Genomic DNA, 20,202 nt, shown 5'->3' with positions numbered 1-20,202 from the left:
CTCAGTATAATTTTAAAGATACAATGACTCTTTTTGATCAGCTTTATTTCTTTGTCACAGCAGTAAAATCTGCCAAACATACAAATACAAAAACTTTTTTCAAGAAACCGAACTTAAATCCATTGCAAAAGGTCAATCAAATATTTACAGTAAGCAAAAAAAAGATGACTAAACAAAATTACCAGTAATGCAGATCAAGTAACTTTTAAAGTGAATCACCCCAAAATGACCATTTGAAGTGACATTGCAATAGTAGCACAGAAATAGGATATACTTAATTTACTAGATTGTAAATTTTAGTAAATGATTAATGGGCTGATGACATTCATTATCTCTAATTTTCTCTGTGCTATCAGCAGTAACTACCATCGCATCACATTCTGAATCTTCCATATTTCTCCCTCAATGTGTCCCAAAATATGGTTCACATAATTCAATGGTCCAAATCAAATCTAAGCTCCAGGCTTCGTAGACAGTCTGGCTCCATTGTACTGTGCGTAGAACCGGTTCTGTCCGGTTCTCACCGGACGACTGTGCTCGACCGAGTCCCGGCAGTTCTGAGTACGGCCTGTCTTCTCAGGTTCACACTCGCACACACACACACACACACCTCCCTTTGTCCTGTCTGCTTAACCTGTGGAAGCCGGAGGTTTGGACTCCCTCCAGTGCTGGCTTCACCCCAGGGAGGGCCAGGGTCAGAGGCATCGTCACAGGGTCAGACTGGGCGACCTTTAACTGTCCCTTCCAGACCAGCGTCACCTCAGAACCCCTCACACTGCTATGATACAGCTCACCCAACAAGTAACACTGGCTTTCCAGCACAAGAGCTCTCTGGTCTTTCCTAAGGACATTAGACCCTGACTCCTGTCCCAGGGGGAGCCGTGAGGAGAGACGCACCTCCACGTCATGCCCTTGTATCGTGGAACGCCTCCGAGTGTAATCTTATAATTACATAAGTCAAAACACTAGAAAAGGCTGTGGATACCTTCTTAACACAGACAGCCATTCTCTGAAAATCACAACCCAGTATAAACAACAATTGATGCTAATCCCCATTCACAAGACATTCAAACCAGCTACAAGAGAAACAGGTTTGCCCAGCATCAAGTTATCATATATATATCGAACAGTTCAACGTGCACCCCAGACATGCACTTTTGTACACACCCATCTCTCTCCTTCCCCCACAACGGCTTCTCGCCGCGTGTCACTTCCTGTTCGTGACAAGCCCGCCATGACATGCAGGATATCGTAGCGACACAGACGTCAGTTCAGTCTTTGGAGCTCCCCTTCTCCTCACAGCTCGGTAAAACAGGGGGTCTAAGAGGGCAGAGAGAGAGGAGGGGGCGGGGGTGGATTGGTTTTGGTCCTCGTCACGGTCCGTTCTGCGACACCATGGGGGGGTCTACGCTCCGGGGGTGCCCGCGGAGGCCATGAGGGGGTCTCCGCCCTCCTCCACGCCCCCGTCCTGGCCGGGGGTGGTGTCTCCGGCCGTGATCACGATTGTGTTCTCGTCCATCAGCTCGCAGGTGGGGTTGGAGAAGGCGGACAGCGGCAGGGTGATGCGCTGCATCTCCCGCTCGTACACACGCTGCTCGTGGTGCTTCTTCAGGTCGCGACCCCTGCAGGAGAACACACAGGTCAGACCCAGCGGACAGAGAGAAGGACAGAGATAAAGAAAGAGAGTGACAGACACATTGATACAACAGATATCGATAGAGTGGTGTATCAGATGGCACAGATAACATTTAAAACGTTTTACACAGTTTGGATAGAAGCTGTTAGATTACTGGAGACAGATGAGGGAGGGGTTGAGGTCAGGCGAAGAGAGGGGTAACAGGGTTCAGGGCTGGTCCCAAGGAGCCAGTATGAAGCAGTCAGATTATCGATGAAATAAATCTCCTTTAAACCTCCAGATATCCCCCTGTAGCAACTGCCGTCTCACTCAGATTAGGATTTCTATTTCTGTCTGTAGAGGCAGGGGGTGGAACGCAGTGATGACTCATGGTTAACTGGAGAACGGTATTGATGTGGGTTTTTGTAAGGAGATATAGGCAGGACATGTAGAGAGGGGGGGTGACATGTAGGAAAACACTGCATGTCAGCTTTCCCAGTGAGCCTCCAGGTGCCCCAGGAGAGTGTTATTTTAACAGCGGTAGTGTCCCAGGAGCAGAGTAACAGGATAGGCTGGAGGCTGTGAGTGCCAGCTGGCTCAGGCCCAGACAGGTGAGGTAGTGACGGGGTCAGGTGACAGCTGTGTCACAGGAGGAGCCTAGCTGGTCCAGGTCAGGTAACTGAAGGGGTGAGGTCTGCTAACTGCTGCAGCAGTGCCAGCATGACACTGTTGGACGGGGGCTTTGGCCTTCCTGCCTTCTTTCCTGCCTGCCTGTGTAGGCCTGCCTCCCTGCCTGCCTGCCTGCCAGCCTGCCTGCCTGCCAGCCTGCCTGCCTGCCTGCCTGCCTGCCAGCCTGCCTGCCTGCCTGCCTGCCTGCCTGCCAGCCTGCCTGCCTGCCTGCCTGCCTGCCTGCCTGCCTGCCTGCCTCCCTAACCGCCTGCTACCATGCGGCATGTTACGCAACTGTGTTCCACTCCGCTACACCCCGCATGATCCCACATTCGTGGGGTCCCCCCCCTTTCACTGCAGACGCCCCCCCAGTGACCTCTACACGCAGGAGGGGCTGTGGACGAGGGCATGAGGGCATAAAGGGCGGGACTTCAGGCCTTCAGCCTGGAACCCAAGCTGCTGCAGCGCTCATTAACAAAGAGCTCCTTCAGGTTAGGTAACATCGACAGGCCCAGCTAATCAGATTTGATAGCCAAAAATAAATCTCATTCCCAGAGGCATCTGGCCTGCTGCCAGATGCTTCTGGAGAGGGGGACTCTGTCTCTCTCTCTCTCTCTCTCTCTCCATCCCTCTATCTCCCTTTCTTTGTATCCCTTCTCTTTCTCTCTCTCTGCTACACTGCAGTGGATGTGCTAACGCCTGCACTCTCAGCCCCCTTCCAGGAGCATCCTAAAGTAACCCTGCTGCTGCTGTAGTGTGTGTCTGCCCCCCCGCCACCGCCCCCCCACCCCCCCCCTGGGGGCGTCACACGCTGCCTGACCACACGTGAGGGGCCGGGGAGGAACGCCACCTGATGCCTTGAAGTCGCCACACACATGTGCATATGCTCAAATGAAAACGCAGACACACACACACACACTGTACTGACCTCTTATAGAAGTACCCCACGCTGATGCCCACCCCGAGCACGATGATGAGGCCCATCATGAGGATGCCCAGCACGTAGCCTGAGGAGCAAAAGGAAACAGTGACCATCCCGGGAGAGCGGCCGGTGTGTGCTGCAGGTCCAGGAAGTGAGGAGGTCCAGGAAGTGAGGAGGTCCAGGAAGTGAGGTCAGGACGTACCCAGAGTGCCGAGGTCCTTCTTCTTCGTTGGTCCGGTGCGTACGCGCTGGCTGATGCCCATGACGGGCTGGACAGCAGCCCCTTCTCCCTGGCCGGGGGCAGGCCGGCCGGGGGCAGGCTGGATGGGGGCAGGCTGGATGGGGGCAGGCTGGCTGGGGGCAGGCTGGCTGGGGGCAGGCCGGCCGGGGGCAGGCTGGATGGGGGCAGGCTGGCTGGGGGCAGGCTGGCTGGGGGCAGGCTCGGCCTCTGAACCAGCCTCGGCCTTTGAAAGCACTGCTTGTTCTGTACGGACAAGAAGAGCATAACCGATATTGAAAATCCAGCATCCAAATATTGACTTGACTATTTCTGGAACCAATATCAGGTTTTCTTCACCACTTATTATTATTTTTTATCATAGAGCCAACTGCTGTGATCATTTCTGCATCAGCGGCCAGTGAGCTTAAGTGCCATGACAAGCACTATATTATACGGCTGAAATGGACTGACTAATCAATGCATTGATCCAACTCGAGGGGGAAAACACAAAGGAAAGTAAGGAGGACATGTTGGAGCAGACCACATGGTCTCCAGAGCACATGGTCTCCAGACAGTCTCTCCTGTGGTCAGGTTCACCCTCTCTGCCTCTGAGGTCATGCCGGCAGACACAGAGAGTCCTGGGAACAAGCTGCACTCAGTCATCATCGAAAACCGAATCGAAATCTAATCAAAAGTTTTAAAGTATTGGGGAGCAGCATTGCACGTGAGCTGTCGTTCGCACGAGACAGGATGTCCACATCTGCTCCTGCTCAGACAAGCAGCCAGACCAACCCTCCTCCCCCACACAAAAGTTGTTTACCAAGTCTGTTCAAGTTGAAGGGCGTGGCTCATAACCAGCAGTAACCAATCACGGGCTGTCTCCATGGCATGAGAGCGACTCTCTACCAATGGGTGGAGGTGAATGGCGGGGCCTTCACCTCCAGCAGTCTGCTGCTAACAGCACATGGCTCTTTAAACCTACACCCCTGCAGGAACCAGATTCCAGGCCCTTGTTGTTGTTCAACTTGGTCTGTCTCCACGGACAATAAGGAAGCTAAAGGTCAAAACCCCAGGAAACACAGCAGATTAGCTCTGAGAAACTGACCTAGATCCCCCCCTCCACCTCCCCCAGCCTCCAACGAGGGCATCTTCTGAATGTTTTATCAGAACTCTCAACTGAATGTGGAAATTGTTTTAGTTTTATGACGGAAAATAGTCTTGGATAACGCATAACTGTAAACTCCCATGTGACTATATCTGTGCTTGGAACACATCCAAAATGTCAAGACTAGTTGAGACCTAGTTTAGAGGAGAAAGACAAGATGGCTTCTTGGTCTGAGAGGACATTCCCTTCATACCGCCTTCCCTCCCCGGACTCTCTCGTCAACGTGAGCAACATCGTTTACACACAGAGAAATGTCTCTTTCAAATATTTACAGGACTTGTCGCCTCCTAGCCCTGAGATTGATCTAATCCCAGCAGTGAGCTTGCAGCTCCTGGGGCAAAGCCAACACCAGGAAGCAACCGACTGTTTCTAAAGTCCGTCCTGGGATCCCCTCCCAGGAAGAGGACATTTTATGTCCAATTAAGTACATTTTTGACATTTTTTTCAGTAGCATCTTCGCCCTGCGGTCACCTCAAGTCTCTCCAGTGTATCTGTGTCTGTGTTTGTTGTGCGCGACTGGGAAGGCGAAAGCTAAATTGTACCTTCGCAGGGTTGGAGGGCACAGGAGAGTCTGTGGATCTGTGCGTCCGGGCTGGACACGTAACACCAGGGCTGACTGGACACGTCAGGGTTACGGCAGTAGTTATGGTCTCCAACACCTGCAGAGACAGAATACAAAAAAACACATTAATGTGTCTGTGACTCTTCTGTCATGGAGGAAGGCTGTCTGGTTTGTCCTGGTGTCTGGGTACACAGGAACAGATTCATTAATCTTTTACACTGCTTTATCACGGTAGAATTGATAAGAAGCAATGCACACAAAGGAAATGTGTAGAATGTATGTGTTTTTTACCCACATGGATTCAAATCTAATCTGTGTACTGTGGGCGTTATTCCATCCAGTGCACAAATATTTTTCATTATGCATACCAGTTAATCAAATTCGATATTGGATTTAAATGCCACATTCAAACCATGTCTGGTATTTTCAAAGCTTCTCTTTCATGATGTCCTTGAGTTCTAGACTATTTGTTGCACATGTAAAAAAAAAAAGTTTAACCCAACAGACGGGTTCACAGAGATGAAAACAGGACACGACTCAAGTCCCTAAAGCTAACGGACAGATTGTCTGGATTTTGTATTTAAATCGTCAACTTGATCGAACTGAACAGATATTAAGATAAGTCACATCTTGTTTGACAAATAAGACTTGATCCAAATTCAAAGCCGTGTCAATGTGTTTACCATGTTCAGAGTCAGAGCGGCTTGTAACATCATAGTCTCTGGTTGTGTTGGTCCAGTTCAGACAGGTTTGTCCCGTGTAAGCGCTGCTTTTTTCACCTCTGTAGTCCTCCCCGCTGGCGGTGATGCAGTCTGGAGAGGAAAAGCAGGCCCGGGGAAATGAAAAACACACGATGGAAAATACAAATATAACCACAAATTCTACTACTACATATTTAAACGAAATATAGTTTTATATAGCTACAGTTGCTGATTTTTTTTTTTTTTTAAGCAAACTTCTTTTTTATTCAGATCTGATGCGGTTCATGAATAAAGGGCGATCAAGTTGTTTAAAAAATATATTCTTTAGGATGTTTTGGGAGTTTAACTAAAACATGTCAAGTTATATCCGGTTATATCCAGTTATTTGATTCAATAGACATGAAACACAAACTACGTGAACATCTGTTTTTATTCACAACATTTGACCTATCGAATAAAAATATGATTTGAAAAAGTAAAAAAAATTAAAGTAGGCTAATGCTCAGTATCGTATCTTATTACCTTTAATTGTGCTGTCGACCACCACTGCAACGCTCAGCAAAACAAAGTGCAATGAGAAAAGCATCTTGCTAAGTTTACTGGGTGAAGAAACAAATCGAAACATAGTGCACGAACGATTTTTAAAAAATGCTCCAAAGAAATAGACTATTTTTGCGAAAAACAGAAGAGCCTATGCTGAATAGTTCAGTCAAACTGCTCCCCTCGCTGAAGTCCAGCCGTTGTTATTGTCGAAGAGAAGAACGATTCCAGTTTTCTTCGTAAACAGCCTCTCTCTGAGAAGGAACTCCCTCTGCAGTAGCGGAGCCGCCGCCGTCTTCAAGGTCCTAGAACACGCTCACCTCACTACTGACTGAACGCAAATAGAGCCGCATCTATATAGATGTTGTCCCATTTTTTGGGGGTCAATATACCACCTACTTTTCTGTTGTAATCTACAAAAGATATTTTGCTGTCCGTCTGTTTTGATGAAGATCTCTAGCCTCAAACAGCATAATTGTTAACAACACACACCACAAAGCAATGATGAAATTAAAAGAAAAAGCTGAAAAGACTGTGACACTGAAGAACATTCTGGAATTGCACGTTTGTTCCAGAATTAACTGGACTCATAAATGCCAACATGAAACACGTTCCTCGAAAATAATTGCCACACTGCCCTCATTTGCTTAAAACACACTGCTTGCTTAAAACACACTGCTTTTGCACTGCACCACAACATGGTATCTTGTACATTTGTATTTTTTGTAATATTTGTATTTTTGTATTTTTATATTGTAATTTACGGCAACTTATATTTATCCCACTTAGTACTGCTAGTTTATGTACCCTTAGTATAGTTAGTCCACATATTTAAATTTTAGGTATATGTTTATTGTATGCACCTTCCTGCCAAAGCAAATTCCTTGTCTGTGCAAACTTTCATGGCGAATAAATCCCTTTCTGATTCTGATTCTGATTTCATTCCCTTTCAAAACAACAGTTTAACATTAGAGAATGTGAGGGCAAGTACTGAACCTCACAGCACTGTACAAACACTAACCTGTTATCTAACTAGTTAACAGCCTATTTATATGGCAAAATAATTACCCCTCAAATATTTTGACACAGGTGTGTGTTACTGACAAAAAACGCACCCATCCTTGCCTTCTCATATTCATCAACATCTCACATCAACCGTTTCTAAATCCACCCGTGGTCTTGGTCAGGGACCCATGTTGACATCCCTGATGGAGCAGGCCTCTGAGGGACCAGGGCAGCGGGTAATCACAAGCCCCTCTGTGGGCCCAGGCAGCTGGCTGCTTACAGGGGAGAGGCCCCTGTCATTGTCTGCTGACCCCAGAGGGCCACAGGCCCACGGGGCAGTGCATGACTCGGTGTTAACTTTTTACGATTTTCAAACAAATGGCTGCTCTGCTGTCAGAAAATTCCTAACACAAACACCCTCTCCCTCTCGCACTCTCTGTCCTGTTCTGAAAGCACAGGTGCTTTGTGCCCCGTGACACGCGACGCTCCCTGTTTCTTTGTGATACAAGCTCAACAAGTACAAGGCAGTACACTCCAATTATCTCTACACTGCAAACATAACATTCTGCTGCCATAACATAGTCAGACAATATTATGTGACGAACCACTGGTTTTCTGTTTCTACATATCAGTTTTCCTAACCACTTACAACGTATTCATTTAGCAAACACTTTTATTTAGAACATTTCCCTTACACACCAGTTTAACAGCTTTGACATCAGTGGGGAAAGGCAGCATCTTTTGTTCCCTAATGGAGTAAACAGCTAGGTCCTATCTTGGCATGCTCAGATAGAGTAAACAGCTAGCTGCTAGCTTGGTGTGCCCTGATAGAGTAAACAGCTAGCTGCTAGCTTGGCCTTCTTCCCAGTGGATAATCATTCCATTCGCTGGACACAGAAGTACTAAAAGCCTGTCGGTTGTCTCCAGGTAACCGAGGACGCTCAGGGAATGTGAACGAACGCTCCAGTCAGGCCAGATGGTCAGCACAGGAAACCAGGCCACAGTTCAGGAAGCACAGTTCCCTCACTGGACCAGCCCAGCTTTTCCTCTCTTAATGATCTACCAAGTTTCCACTGGGGAAAAAAACATGTTGGCACGCCTTAAGAGGCAAATGAAAAACACAGAAATCATAGGAGTAATGAAACACTTCCAGATTAAGTTTTTAGGTCAGTAATCATCGATTTTCAAAAGAAGATATCACTGGTTGTTTTTGACGATAATACTGTATCTGTACAAAAGTTTACTTGTGTTTGCAAAGCACACCTTCCAACGTAACTGGATGTGGCGGAACATGGTTGTTGGACTGGTTGCTGTTTGTGCACGATTCTCTCCTGAGAGAAAGGTTTTGCACAGGCTATAGTTCAAGGCATGTCTAAATCCGTCAGGATTAGACACCATCTCTGCCTATGTATTGTGCCAATATCTAAGATGTCTTCGGGAACATGTAAGCCTATTTATGAATCATTTATACAAATCTTATATCATAAAGCGTTGCATAAAATGCCTGAAGGCGATTTATGAGTAGAAAAGCACCAGCAATTAAAAAAGTAAAAATACAGAAGACATGTTTCATTATATAAATCATGTAAATGTTATTCAATACATAGTAAGTCAAAACAGGCCCAGTGTCTACAAACATAATTACATTTAAGAACAACAACATTAAAAACCATGGAAGTGATGTCACAAAGTGGAAAGACAATGAGCTGGTGACAGGAAACACGAGAATCCCCCTGTGAGGTCAGACAACACAAGCCCTTGTTTTCTTACACCAATCAAAACTCTCTTTGTCCACAGACCACCACATTAACTCTGAGGTCATCTAAACCGTCTTTCCAACAAGCAAATCAGTCAAACCATCGTCCGGACCAGACGGCACATCTTTAATCGGCCGGACGTTTTATCACATGTTCATTCGTATCAGAGAAGAAGAACACTTTGTCCTTGATGAACTGACCTTCTACGGCACACGAGGAGAAGGTCACGCAGCCCTCTCTAAACACTACTGAAGAGAGCCAGCTCTTATATCTGTTCCCTTCATATCAAACATTTGATATGTTATAAACCAGCTGCTGGTTAAGGCTCTTTCTCTCAAACCGTGGGCCAGTGTTCTGATGATGCATCCCCGTGCGGCCGGTTGCACGGCAACCAACCCCCCCCCCCCCCCCCCCTCCCACAAACTCCTCCAGGCAGTCCATCATCTTCATCTGTAGTCCCGGCCTGAAAATGGACACTTATCCAGGCAGAGGGCCTCTAATGGGGCATGAAAGCATCTGGGTCCCTCTCCGACACACCACCCTCCCACCCCACAGTTACATCACCGTCTCCACCCCAACAGACGAGCAGGCCAGAGGACAGGGCCAGGGCTTCTGTGAGTGAAGGAGAGCGCCCCTCTGTGGCTGCTGAAGGTATGCCAGGAGAGGTGGAGGCAGCAGGAAGCAGCCTGGGCTGGGCCTCCACAGAGGGGAGACTGTCTCCAGTCAATCCCCATCTTGACAAATATCAACTCATGTCCTTATTACCCAAATACAGAGACATACCTGCATAACATGAGCACATAATCAACACAGGGGGTTGTTCCTGACAGTGTGCTGATGGCTTTAGTGAGAGAAGGGAAGTGCTTAGTAGCCCCCACACACCCACACCCACCCCCACACACACCCCCCCACACACCCCCCCCCCCCCCCCCCCCCACACACACACACACACACACACACACACACACACACACACACACACACACACACACACACACACACACATTCTGGTTGATACCCAGCAACCCTCTCAACAGTGATGGTAATGTGATCATGTGTTCGTCTGCCAAGAGCTCCAGAGCAGGCTGCAGTGTCAGCTGTCTGCTTCCAGGTAGCGTGATGGCAGCAGATCTGCTGCTGGCTGGGAGGGCCGTCCTGGGCCCAGCGGGGGGGGTCCGGGCGGGGCGGCAGAGAGGGCAGCGGGGAGCAGCACCCCTCTCTCACTCAGGGCAGCGTGGACGTTCTGGATGTGGTTGCGTAGGGTCGAGGGGTCACAGAGGGGTCGTAGGTCGTGCGATACCTCCAGGAGATGGAGGAGGAAGATCGCCCGCACCAACAGGCCACAGAGGGTGCCGTGGAAACGGGGGTCCGTGAGGAGAGAGAACCACACAGCGTCCAGAGTCTCACCTGGAGGAGAGAGACCAGTTTGAGACACCAAATACGCAACAGGTGAGGTCAGATGGCCCGTGGAATGAATGTGTGAGTGTGTGTCTCTGTGTGAGTGTGTGTGAGTGTGTCTCTGTGTGTGTGTGTGTGAGTGTGTCTCTGTGTGTGAGTGTGTCTCTGTGTGTGTGTGTGTGTGTGTGTGTGTCTCTGTGTGTGTGTGTGAGTGTCTCTGTGTGTGTGTGTGTGTCTCTGTGTGTGTGTCTCTGTGTGTGTGAGTGTGTCTCTGTGTGTGTGTGTGTCTCTGTGTGTGTGAGTGTCTCTGTGTGTGTGTGTGTCTCTGTGTGTGTGTGTGAGAGTGTGTCTCTGTGTGTGTGTGTGAGAGTGTGTCTCTGTGTGTGTGTGTCTCTGTGTGTGTGTGTTACCTGTGTGGAGGTCTCTGCACACAGCAAGGCCGGAAAGCACCGCAGGGACGTTCTCTTCCGCCCAGGCGTTCAGGCGGCGTGCCAGAGCAGAGGATTGTGGGTATTTGTGTGAGAGCTGGCACAGGTACGGCAGCAGGCTGGCTGACATCACCGAGGGCTCGGCAAACACGTTGGCATCGTCCTGCTCGTACAGACTGGCACTCCTGAGGAACACACACACATACAACCCTTAACACACAACCCTGAACACTGGCACTCCTGAGGAACACACACACACACAACCCTTAACACACAACCCTGAACACAAACATCAAACAAGGAGCCTCTCTCAACCCTGGTCGTCAGGACCCCCTGTCCTGCATGTTCTAGAATCTACAACATGCAGAATCTCGATGTTTGAAAAAGGCTGGGTTGACTGGATTTATCAGCCGTTTATGAAGTGACCCCTGACCCCTGTCATCTCTCCTGTACATCTGTGAGCACCACCTCACCCGGTCCCCCCGGCCTCCCCTAGGACGGAGCGGAGGTCGGCCCCCGGCAGGTGCCCCAGCAGGGCCTCCAGGGTGTGTGGGCAGTCCCAGCCCTCCTCCAGCAGCAGGTCCAGCAGCAGGGGCAGAGCCCGGTTCACCTGCAGCAGGTACACCTGCCCGCCCGTCCCCCTGGAGGCGTGGGACAGCAGCGAGGCCAAGCCGGCCGCTCTGGTCCTCACCTGCAGGCTCTGGTCCTGCAGGAGGTGGAGGCCCGTGTTGATCACCCTGCAGGGACATTTATATATTTATTCACTTAGCAGATGCTTTCATCCAAATTACAAACAGATGTCAACTGAGCCTCTACCTGGTGCTGATGCTGGGGAGGGGGGCGTGGTCCCTCAAGGAGGCGCTCAGCAAGGGCCCCCCGGCCAGGCACAGGGCCAGGGCACAGGCCGCCCGCATGACCTCGGGGGCCTCCGGAGTCCGGTGCTCCTCCAGCACGCCACACCAGCGGGGGAAGAGGCTAGATTGGAGGCTGAGGGCACAGACAGGAAGAGAAAACAAGATGCAGGAAGGGTTTTTTGGTTTGTTTCTGGGACACAGTAGCAGTGGATGTGAGGGGAAACGTGGAGCTGACCTTTGGGAGAGGAGCAGGCTGGCTGCGGTCAGGGCCTGGGACAGGAACTCCGGTCCTCCCCTGTGTTCCTCCAGGAACCCCAGCAGCAGCTCCACACACCCCAGCAGGGATGCCTCCTCCTGGGGGGCAGACGCAGGGGGCTCCTGGGGCAGCGGAGGCTCTCCTTCGGGCATCATCACGGCCACCAGGGCGGTCAGATAGGTCCTGCTGTACTCCGTACTCTGGCTCGACAGCGCCTCCTGCAGGCTGGCCTGCAAACACACCACATGGATCAGGCTGTAACACAGGGCCCCAGTCTGAAGCAGGCTGATCGCTCCGATGGTGATGGAGAGCAGGGGGAAACAATGCACTGTTCCATGCTGGGTGTGAGGGGGAAGTGAGAGATCTTATCAGACGCTTCCTACAGGAAACATAGGAAGACTGAGGGAGCGATCATGAGACCAACCACCTCTGGCTCAGAGGGAGAGTAGAGGGAGGTGTTCAGGCCCGGGAAACAGCACACGGATATCCTTAACCTGCCTGGCCGCGCTCCCGTCTCCCTGACGATGGAATATAATAGCCGACACAACACCCAGTCGTTGTAGCGCGGCAAATAAAGATCTCTCGCCTGATTTCGCCCTCGCGTGGAAATAAAGTCAGACGTACATTTGCCGCCTTGATTTCCTGCGATTGTGTTCGTGCCCAGACTCAGGGTGGAGCTGGTGGGGTCAGGTGTCTGAGAAGGGGTCACTCTCCCAAAGGGGGTCACCTTTGACCTCTAGGACAGGTCGTCTCACCTGCAGTGTTTTCACAATCATCTGCTGTGTGCTGGTCCCTCTCCAACTCCGCCCCTCGGCCACCCAACTGACCAATGAGAGCTTGAGATCAGGGCTGTAGGTGGGGAACGCTTCCCAGACCTGACACGCCCAGCTGGTGTCAATCACACACAGGAAGTTGATGACACTCTGGTGGAAGGAGGATGTGCCGACCTGTGAGGGGGACAGATGTGTCACCAACTGTCACCAACTGTCACCACATCCTAACATCATCCAGGGGAGAGTTCTTTCAGTGAGTGTGTGTACGTGTGTGTTTTTGTGTGAGTGTTTTACAGTACCTGGAACCTGACTTGGGGTGTCAGGGTGTGTGTGTCCATGTGAGTCTGTGTGTGTGTGTGTGTGTCCGTACCTGCAGCCTGTGTCGAGGCGCCCGTAACTCCTCCAGGAGTGCCTCACGCAGCGGGGCCAGGCCCTCAGTCAAGAGCCCCTTCAGCAGCCCCACCACGCCCAGGAACACCCCCGCCACCAGGGGGCAGCGCTGAGCTCCTGTCACCAGCCACACCCTGGACTCCAGACGCCTCACCACCTCACCCAGCGGCACGCTGAGGTCCACACACACACACACACACAATTTGATCCAAAGTGACGTCCAATAAGACGGCTCCTTTATCCACAGAAGCGGTCAGAACCACACAACCCTCTGATCCCTGCTCTTCTGCTGAGCTTTCCGCACGCGCTCAGTGGGTCTCTCTGAATATACACGTCTGCTGAATGAAGTGAACCTGGACGCTGTCTGACCTGTGTGTGGGGATGGCCCTCTCCAGCAGGGCCCTGGTCTGGAGCAGCGCTCCGTGGAGGCGATTGTGGCAGCAGACGTCCCTGGAGGCCGGCAGCGCCGCCGTCAGCTTCAGCAGGGTGCTCAGGTACTCCGAGGGCGGCGTCATGGCGACCAGGGCGTCGGCGGCCATGACACGCACGCTGTACACGGGGCTGGAGGCCAGCTGGAGGAGGGGAGGCTGGAAGCCTGCCAGCGCTCTGAGGCGGGAACACAACAGCACACCATGTCGTCACGGCTACCATGTCAACGCGGCTAGTTCCGAATCCATGCGCGTTTCACTCTCGAACGGCTTTGCCCATTAGCTAAACGCCAACCCCAGAGGGAGTTCTATAGCGAGAGGAAACCAGCGCTCACCCTGTGTGGTCTGGGACCCCAGGCTGGAGTTTAGCCAGGAGGGTGAGGACAGGGTAGAGGGAGGGGTGCAAGCGCAGCCTGGCCTCCCCAGAGGGGCCCTGGAGGTCCCCCGCTGCACCCTTCAGCTCCCCCAGGAGAAAGGGCCTCAGGGCGGGGTAGTGGGTGAAGAAGGCCGGGGGGGACATGCTATGCTGGGTGCAGCCCTGCTCCCCCCCAGAGCGCTGGCCCAGCATACGAGAGCACAGGGAACCTGAAGGGAGGATCACAGTAAGAAGTGCTGTGGAAGTGTTGAGGAAAGCTAAGCTAGGCTAGGCTATGCTAGGCTAGGCTAGGCTAAACTAGGCTAGGCTAAGCAGCGCTCTCTCTTACTGTAGAGCTGCAGCGCGGCATTCCTCATGGCCCAGCAGGGAGAGCTGAGGAGCGTCAGGGACAAGATGGCCACGGAGGAGGCGAACTGCAGCACGGCCACGCCCAGACCTGAGCTACGAACCAGGGCCTGCAGGGTGTGGACCGCAGACACCTGGAGGAGGGGGAGGGAGGGAGGAAGGACATGTGTGTGAGAGCCTTCACCTGAAGCGTAAACGTTACCGTGTGAACCGGTGCAGATGTGCTGTACCTGCGGCAGGTCCAGGGTGGGGTCCCAGTCCTGGGGCAGCGCGGCGCTGGCCGTGCCCAGCAGGGTGTGCATGCTGTGGGCCAGGAGGGGCCGGGCCATGCTGGCCTCCTCAGCCGACACCACACACAGGATGAGCATGGGCAGGCCGGCCGCACGCCGCGTCACCGAGGTACCCCGGGGAGACTGGACCACCTGGAGCCCCTGGAGACACACACAGACACACACACAGCCCCTTAGACCCCACACCTACAGCCATGTTCTCCACAGAGTGTTAGTAAGGACATGTGCACACAGGGTGAGCAAGCTACGCTATGTTGGAGCAGGGAAAACATGTAGAACACTCTGGACATGTGGCGTGAGGGTGAGGCTGGTAAGGGGGCGTGGCTGGCGTACCTGCTGCAGCATGTGTGCTGGGATGGCCCTCAGCTCCGGGTCCCAGCAGCCCAGCAGGGAGGCGCAGAACCTGGTGAAGCCCACACAGCAGCCCTCCACCGCCCCCTGGTGGACACAAACACCTGCATTACTGCTGAGGCTCCAAGAGGACTTCTGTTAAGTTCCGACCGGAGGGTTCCGACCGGAGGGTTCCGACCGGAGGGTTCCGACCGGAGGGTTCCGACCGGTGGGTTGTTGACCGGAGGGTTCCGACCGGAGGGTTCCGACCGGTGGGTTGTTGACCGGAGGGTTCCGACCGGAGGATTCCGACGCAGCTTTCTCACCCAGTGGCGGCATTTGAGGAGAATGTCCTGGAAGACTTTGGAGGCCCTCCACATGTCCTCCGGCGTTAAGAAAGAAGCTGTCTCTCTGGACCCAGCCAGGAGTCTCTCCACCAGGGAACCCAGGAAGATTCCAATTCCCTGAAAAGAAGAAACACAAAACATAACAGTTCAGTCATTTCATCCATTTGTTTCATTCCTGTGTTTACAGAGCACACTAATACACCAGTAAGGGATCATTGCCTACATGTCACCATAACTCCATCTACAGTCAATATAATTAAGAAACATCTTCTATGATAGAGAGAGGGAGAGAGGTAGAGAGTTAGAGAGGCAGATGGATGGCGTCCTACCTTGAGAGACACCCAGCAGCAGGTGAGGACCAGGCTGTGTTCCTCAGACAGCAGGACACACTCATCGCCGTCCCCCGCCCCCTGGGCCACCAGGGAGCCGATGGCCCTGCCCATGTCACTGAAGGACGGAGGCACGTCTGACCAGGAGAGAGGGTCAAGGGTCAAACGGGATGGTTACAGAGTAACATCTAGAACATGCAGGACCAGTGGGCCCTGAGGACCAGCGGGCCCTGAGGACCAGCGGGCCCTGAGGACCAGCGGGCCCTGAGGACCAGGGTTAAGAGAAGCTGTTATAGGATATCCGTGTCACATCATTCCCATCCTAGAACCCGTTGTTTCTCCAGGCAGGCGTGTACCTGTGTCTGCAGCGCTGGTGCGCTGGTCTCCATACAACACGCCCAGCAGCAGCTGCGTGATGTTCTCCAGAAGACCCAGGAGCTCCACGGTGGCCCGGCGGTCCAGCGCCTCGCCCAGGCTCCCAGGGGCCTCCAGCAGACACCTCTCCAGGGCGCTCAGCACACCTGCAGGACAAGGAGCAGGGCTGGTCTCAGGTGGAGGGGACAAGCCCGCAGGGGACGGCTGAATGAGGAGGTGTGTGTGTGTGTGGCTGAGAGCTTCACCATGAATGGGCCTGGTCTTTGCAGCAAGCATCATGTCAGCCTTGGCGGTCTGGTAGTGCAGATCCAACTCCTTCAGCAGGTACAGGACCAGGCTGGAGGCCTGGGTGACCCCCTGCCCTCTGGGGCTGAGGCTGGGGTCGGGGCTGCACCCCTGCCAAGGCACCTGGGATTGGCCCCTGCAAACAGCGAGGAGGGTTCAGGGTATCATTAGAAAGGTGTGTGTTCCTGTGTGTGTGAGAGTGTGTGTGTGAGTGAGAGAGAGAGACAGAGAGAGAGAGACAGAGAGAAAGAGAGAGAGAGACATAGAGGCACAGCCTACTTCTGCAGCAGGACCTTCATCATCAGCGCCCCCGTCTGGGCCTGAGGAACCCTCGGGCTGCACACCAGCAGCTCCACTCTCCCGCTCACCACCACCCCCACGTCGTCATGGAGACGGCCCGGAAAGAACCTGGCCAGCAGGTTGGCCGCCAGCTCCCTGATCTGGAGAGAGAGGAGGAGTCATCCCACAGCAGCTGTGGACGTTCTAGACCCCTGCTTTAGACCCGCCCTGCGGACCCACGCATCCTACCTCATTGGTCGAATCCTCGAGGCATCCAATCAGGACCAGCTGTTTGGACCGGGAGAAGAAATCCCACAGTCCTCTCTGCCTGGCCCAGTCGATCAGAGAAGCCATGTTGACTGAAGAAGGGAGGACAAATTATAATTTTTACCTCCTGTACAGCACTATGGTCATGGTAGTTTTTAAAAGTGCTCTATGAATAAATATCGATTGATTGTGGATGCACGGGCTCCAGAGAGGCCCTCTCTGCCAGGGTACGAGCCTCAGGCTCGCTGCCTGACCTGGGGGCTGGCCCTTCCTCCTGTCTGGGCTCCAGGTGTCGGTGCAGGTGTCCAGCACGGCGGCCAGGAGCAGCAGAACAGTCTTCTTCCTCTGGAAGCTGTGGCCCGGGCCCAGGTAGGAGCAGGGCAGCTGGGACAGCCACTCTACAAACCCTGCAGAGCAACAGGGTTTTAAGCTGCTGTGTTTGTTACAGATGGATCATCTATGATGATGGAGTATTACAGACTGTACTGAGTGGATTCACCTCAGACCCTCCCTCCCTCTCCCTCTCCCTCCCTCTCACTCACCCACTCCCTCTCCCAGAGCCCCGCCCCCGTCGGCACAGTGGGCGTCGTCTCCGACGCGTCCTCCCTTCCGTCTCCGGAGGAGGGCGAGGCAGCTGTCTCGGACCCGGACCAGGAGCTTCCTGACGCGGGCCTGGAGGTGCTGGCGGAACGGGGACGAGTCGCTGTTGAGGTTGTGGGGGATGAAGTCCTTCAGCAGGGCCAGCTCCTCCGGGCACAGGGGCTCCCTGGTCCTGGGGCAGCAGCACAGGAGGTCCAGGGCAGCCAGGCGCACCTTGTCGTCCGCGGAGCCCAGCGCCAGCTGGAGGGTGTCCAGGGAGGACGGCCCCTCCAGGGCCCAGGGGGAGGCTCCGGACGTGGCTCGCTGGACGCTCACGATGCAGGCCCAGGCGTGGAGCTCCTGGGGGCTGGTTGGGTTCAGGTGGGCCAGCAGAGGCTCCACGGCGGCGGGGTAGGTGCGGAGGGTGCAGGGCAGCAGGTGAGTGGAGCTGTTGGTCTGGACTAGAGGCACATCAGACATCAGGGCTTCCAGTAGATACGGACGCCAGTAAGCCGCCCAGCGATTGGCCAGCTGCAGCTCGGTGGGCGGGGCCTCCGGGGCGGTGACCTCACACAGTTCCCGCCTCTGCTGCTGGAGGAGACACCTGTAGAGCTCGGTGGCACACGGGGACAGCTGATTGGTGGACAGGCACTTGAGGAGGTGGTCAGGCAGGTCGGAGTACTGCACCAGCACCTGGACCAATCAGAAATGAGGAAGCATGTGTTGTCATCTCTAGGTTGAATATATGTATTTATATAGATATATACACTATTGTAGTATAATAATGCATAAAAAAGAAAAATATATATATTTCAGCATTTTTGTTAAACATTTATTTGGGCCTAATCATATGCCCACATATGTAGACTATATACAATACATGTATGTGTGTAGACATTCTTATGTTCAATCTCAACAAATCGAATCACTGCATGAGGTGTATTCGTTGAGCCTCACCACGTGGGTGCCCAGGTAGGGCAGAAGAGCACAGAGGGGGGGGTATTTAGCCTTGGTGCCCCAGGGCAGCTTGGCCACCCTGTCCAGTAGAGATGCATACAGGGTCTTGTGTGTGTCTCCGGAGTGCTGGCAGTCCATCTCGTACACCTCCAACAGCAGACTGAAAGCACCGCGCACAAACTCTGACACGCCCTCCACCTGAGGATGGGCGAGGAGGGATGCTCAGGTCACCAGGACGACGAGGGAGGCGGTGTCACCTGAGCGGAGCGAGGAGGAGGGCGTTCTACTCACGGGGCTCTCAGCGTTGTTCCAGATCACCTGAGTGAGGCGTGTCTGAAGGCTCGAGTCCTCGGACAGGAGCGGGGCTGATGTCACCGCCCAGACCTCGGTCAGAGTCGCCCTCACGCTCTTCAACCACAGCGTCAACACTGCCACCACACAGACCACACCATCACACACTTGGTCTGTTTTAATGTGCGTACGCTACATCGTACAGACAGAACGACTTCTTACCTTCAAACACGTAGTAGTGACAGTCTAGCTTCTCCTCACACAGGGCAGAGACCAGGGGGAATAACCCGTCCAGGAGGAAACACGACTAAAAAGACAGTCCGATTGAACCATTACAACAAATGCTCGGCTAAAAGTTTCGTGCGAATGACAAACAATAGCAACATTTCCTGTTGAGGTTCATTAACTTCCTGGAAAAGTTCCTTAGCTTCCTGTAAAAGTTATTCAACTTCCTGTAAAGGCTCATTAACTTCCTGTCAAGGCTGGGAGGTGTATGAGAGAGAAGCAGCACCACTAGCCGTACCTGCGGGTTGTCCAGCCCAGGGCGCCCTGACGGACAAGGACTGACCAGGATGTCCTTCCTGCAGCAGGTCAGCAGGCCTCTGCTCACGGCCAGCCGCTCCACCCCGTCCTGCCCCCGAGGACGGCACCGCACCTGGACACCACCTACAGCCAGCACCCACACCTCTAGGGGAGAAGAATCAGCAAGCCACATCAGTGTCAGGGGAGGAGATGTGTCAGAGCGCTAGAGCAGATCCAAACCCTCCTGGTAGCATCGTGAGAGATCACGTGTCGCAGAGTCTGGAGATGAGGTGTGCTGCGGTCACGTACCTGAGAGACAGACCTGGAGGAGGCTCCAGGCTGCGGCCCCCCCGCCCCCCAACTCCTCCGGGGCCTCCTCCTCCGGGGCCCCCTCCTCCGGGGCCCCCTCCTCCGGGGCCCCCTCCTCCGGGGCCGTGTTGATCAGCATGGCCACGGCCGTCCCCGCCAGGAGACGGGTGTCTCTGTTGGAGCACTGCTCAGGACAGAGGAGGGAGGAGGGGAGGACGGATGAGAGGGAGGACAGCAGGATGGGTGCATGGGATGAAGAGATGATAGATCAGGGCCAGTTTAACAGGCTGACGTGGCTCTAGCGCTGCTGTGGCTCGTACAGACCTTCCCCAGGATGATGTCCATGAGGGACTGGAGGATGCTCTGCACGGCCGGGCTGCCCCTCTCCTCCCCCCACACCAGCGGAGACACCTCACCCGGCAGCAGCTGGAAGATCTGCAAACACACCTGGAGAGGGAACAGGTTGAAAAGTCGTCAAATATTTTCATTTCTGTTTGTGTAAACGGGTATAAATCAGCATTATCACTTTCAGTTCTAAATGTATTTGTTTGTTTTACCCAAAGCGACGTACAGAGGACGCACTTGAACCTGCAACCTCTTGATCTGCAGTCAAACGCTCTACCCACTAAGCTATACCC

General features: G+C 53.3%; 2 protein-coding genes across 2 annotated transcripts; both read right to left on the bottom strand.

Moving 5' to 3' along the window:
• Positions 1 to 34: 34 nt before the first annotated feature.
• Positions 35 to 6,617, bottom strand: pik3ip1 (phosphoinositide-3-kinase interacting protein 1). Its single transcript, XM_067228500.1, has 6 exons — positions 6,377 to 6,617; positions 5,837 to 5,965; positions 5,134 to 5,250; positions 3,409 to 3,690; positions 3,213 to 3,291; positions 35 to 1,622 (listed from the first exon to the last, which is right to left on the bottom strand). The coding sequence occupies exons 1-6, from the start codon at positions 6,477 to 6,479 to the stop codon at positions 1,406 to 1,408; spliced, it is 927 nt and encodes a 308-aa protein (XP_067084601.1). The 5' UTR covers positions 6,480 to 6,617; the 3' UTR covers positions 35 to 1,405.
• Positions 6,618 to 10,153: 3,536 nt separating this feature from the next.
• On the bottom strand, positions 10,154 to 19,703 carry si:ch211-225b11.4 (tRNA (32-2'-O)-methyltransferase regulator THADA). Its single transcript, XM_067228512.1, has 25 exons — positions 19,565 to 19,703; positions 19,257 to 19,420; positions 18,956 to 19,040; positions 18,734 to 18,870; positions 18,443 to 18,640; positions 17,449 to 18,178; positions 17,161 to 17,313; positions 16,889 to 16,998; positions 16,640 to 16,800; positions 16,321 to 16,496; positions 16,057 to 16,221; positions 15,701 to 15,837; positions 15,351 to 15,488; positions 15,028 to 15,132; positions 14,635 to 14,835; positions 14,388 to 14,538; positions 14,019 to 14,268; positions 13,625 to 13,861; positions 13,236 to 13,428; positions 12,848 to 13,039; positions 12,072 to 12,322; positions 11,799 to 11,969; positions 11,456 to 11,719; positions 10,965 to 11,167; positions 10,154 to 10,563 (listed from the first exon to the last, which is right to left on the bottom strand). Exons 1-25 carry the CDS (start codon positions 19,701 to 19,703, stop codon positions 10,250 to 10,252), a joined length of 5,025 nt encoding a protein of 1,674 aa, XP_067084613.1. The 3' UTR covers positions 10,154 to 10,249.
• Positions 19,704 to 20,202: the final 499 nt, after the last annotated feature.

The sequence above is a fragment of the Osmerus mordax genome, chromosome 24 (assembly GCF_038355195.1).
Source record: "Osmerus mordax isolate fOsmMor3 chromosome 24, fOsmMor3.pri, whole genome shotgun sequence".
In the NCBI taxonomy this organism is placed as follows: Eukaryota; Metazoa; Chordata; class Actinopteri; order Osmeriformes; family Osmeridae; genus Osmerus; species Osmerus mordax.
This window is presented reverse-complemented; position numbering and strand designations above follow the sequence as displayed.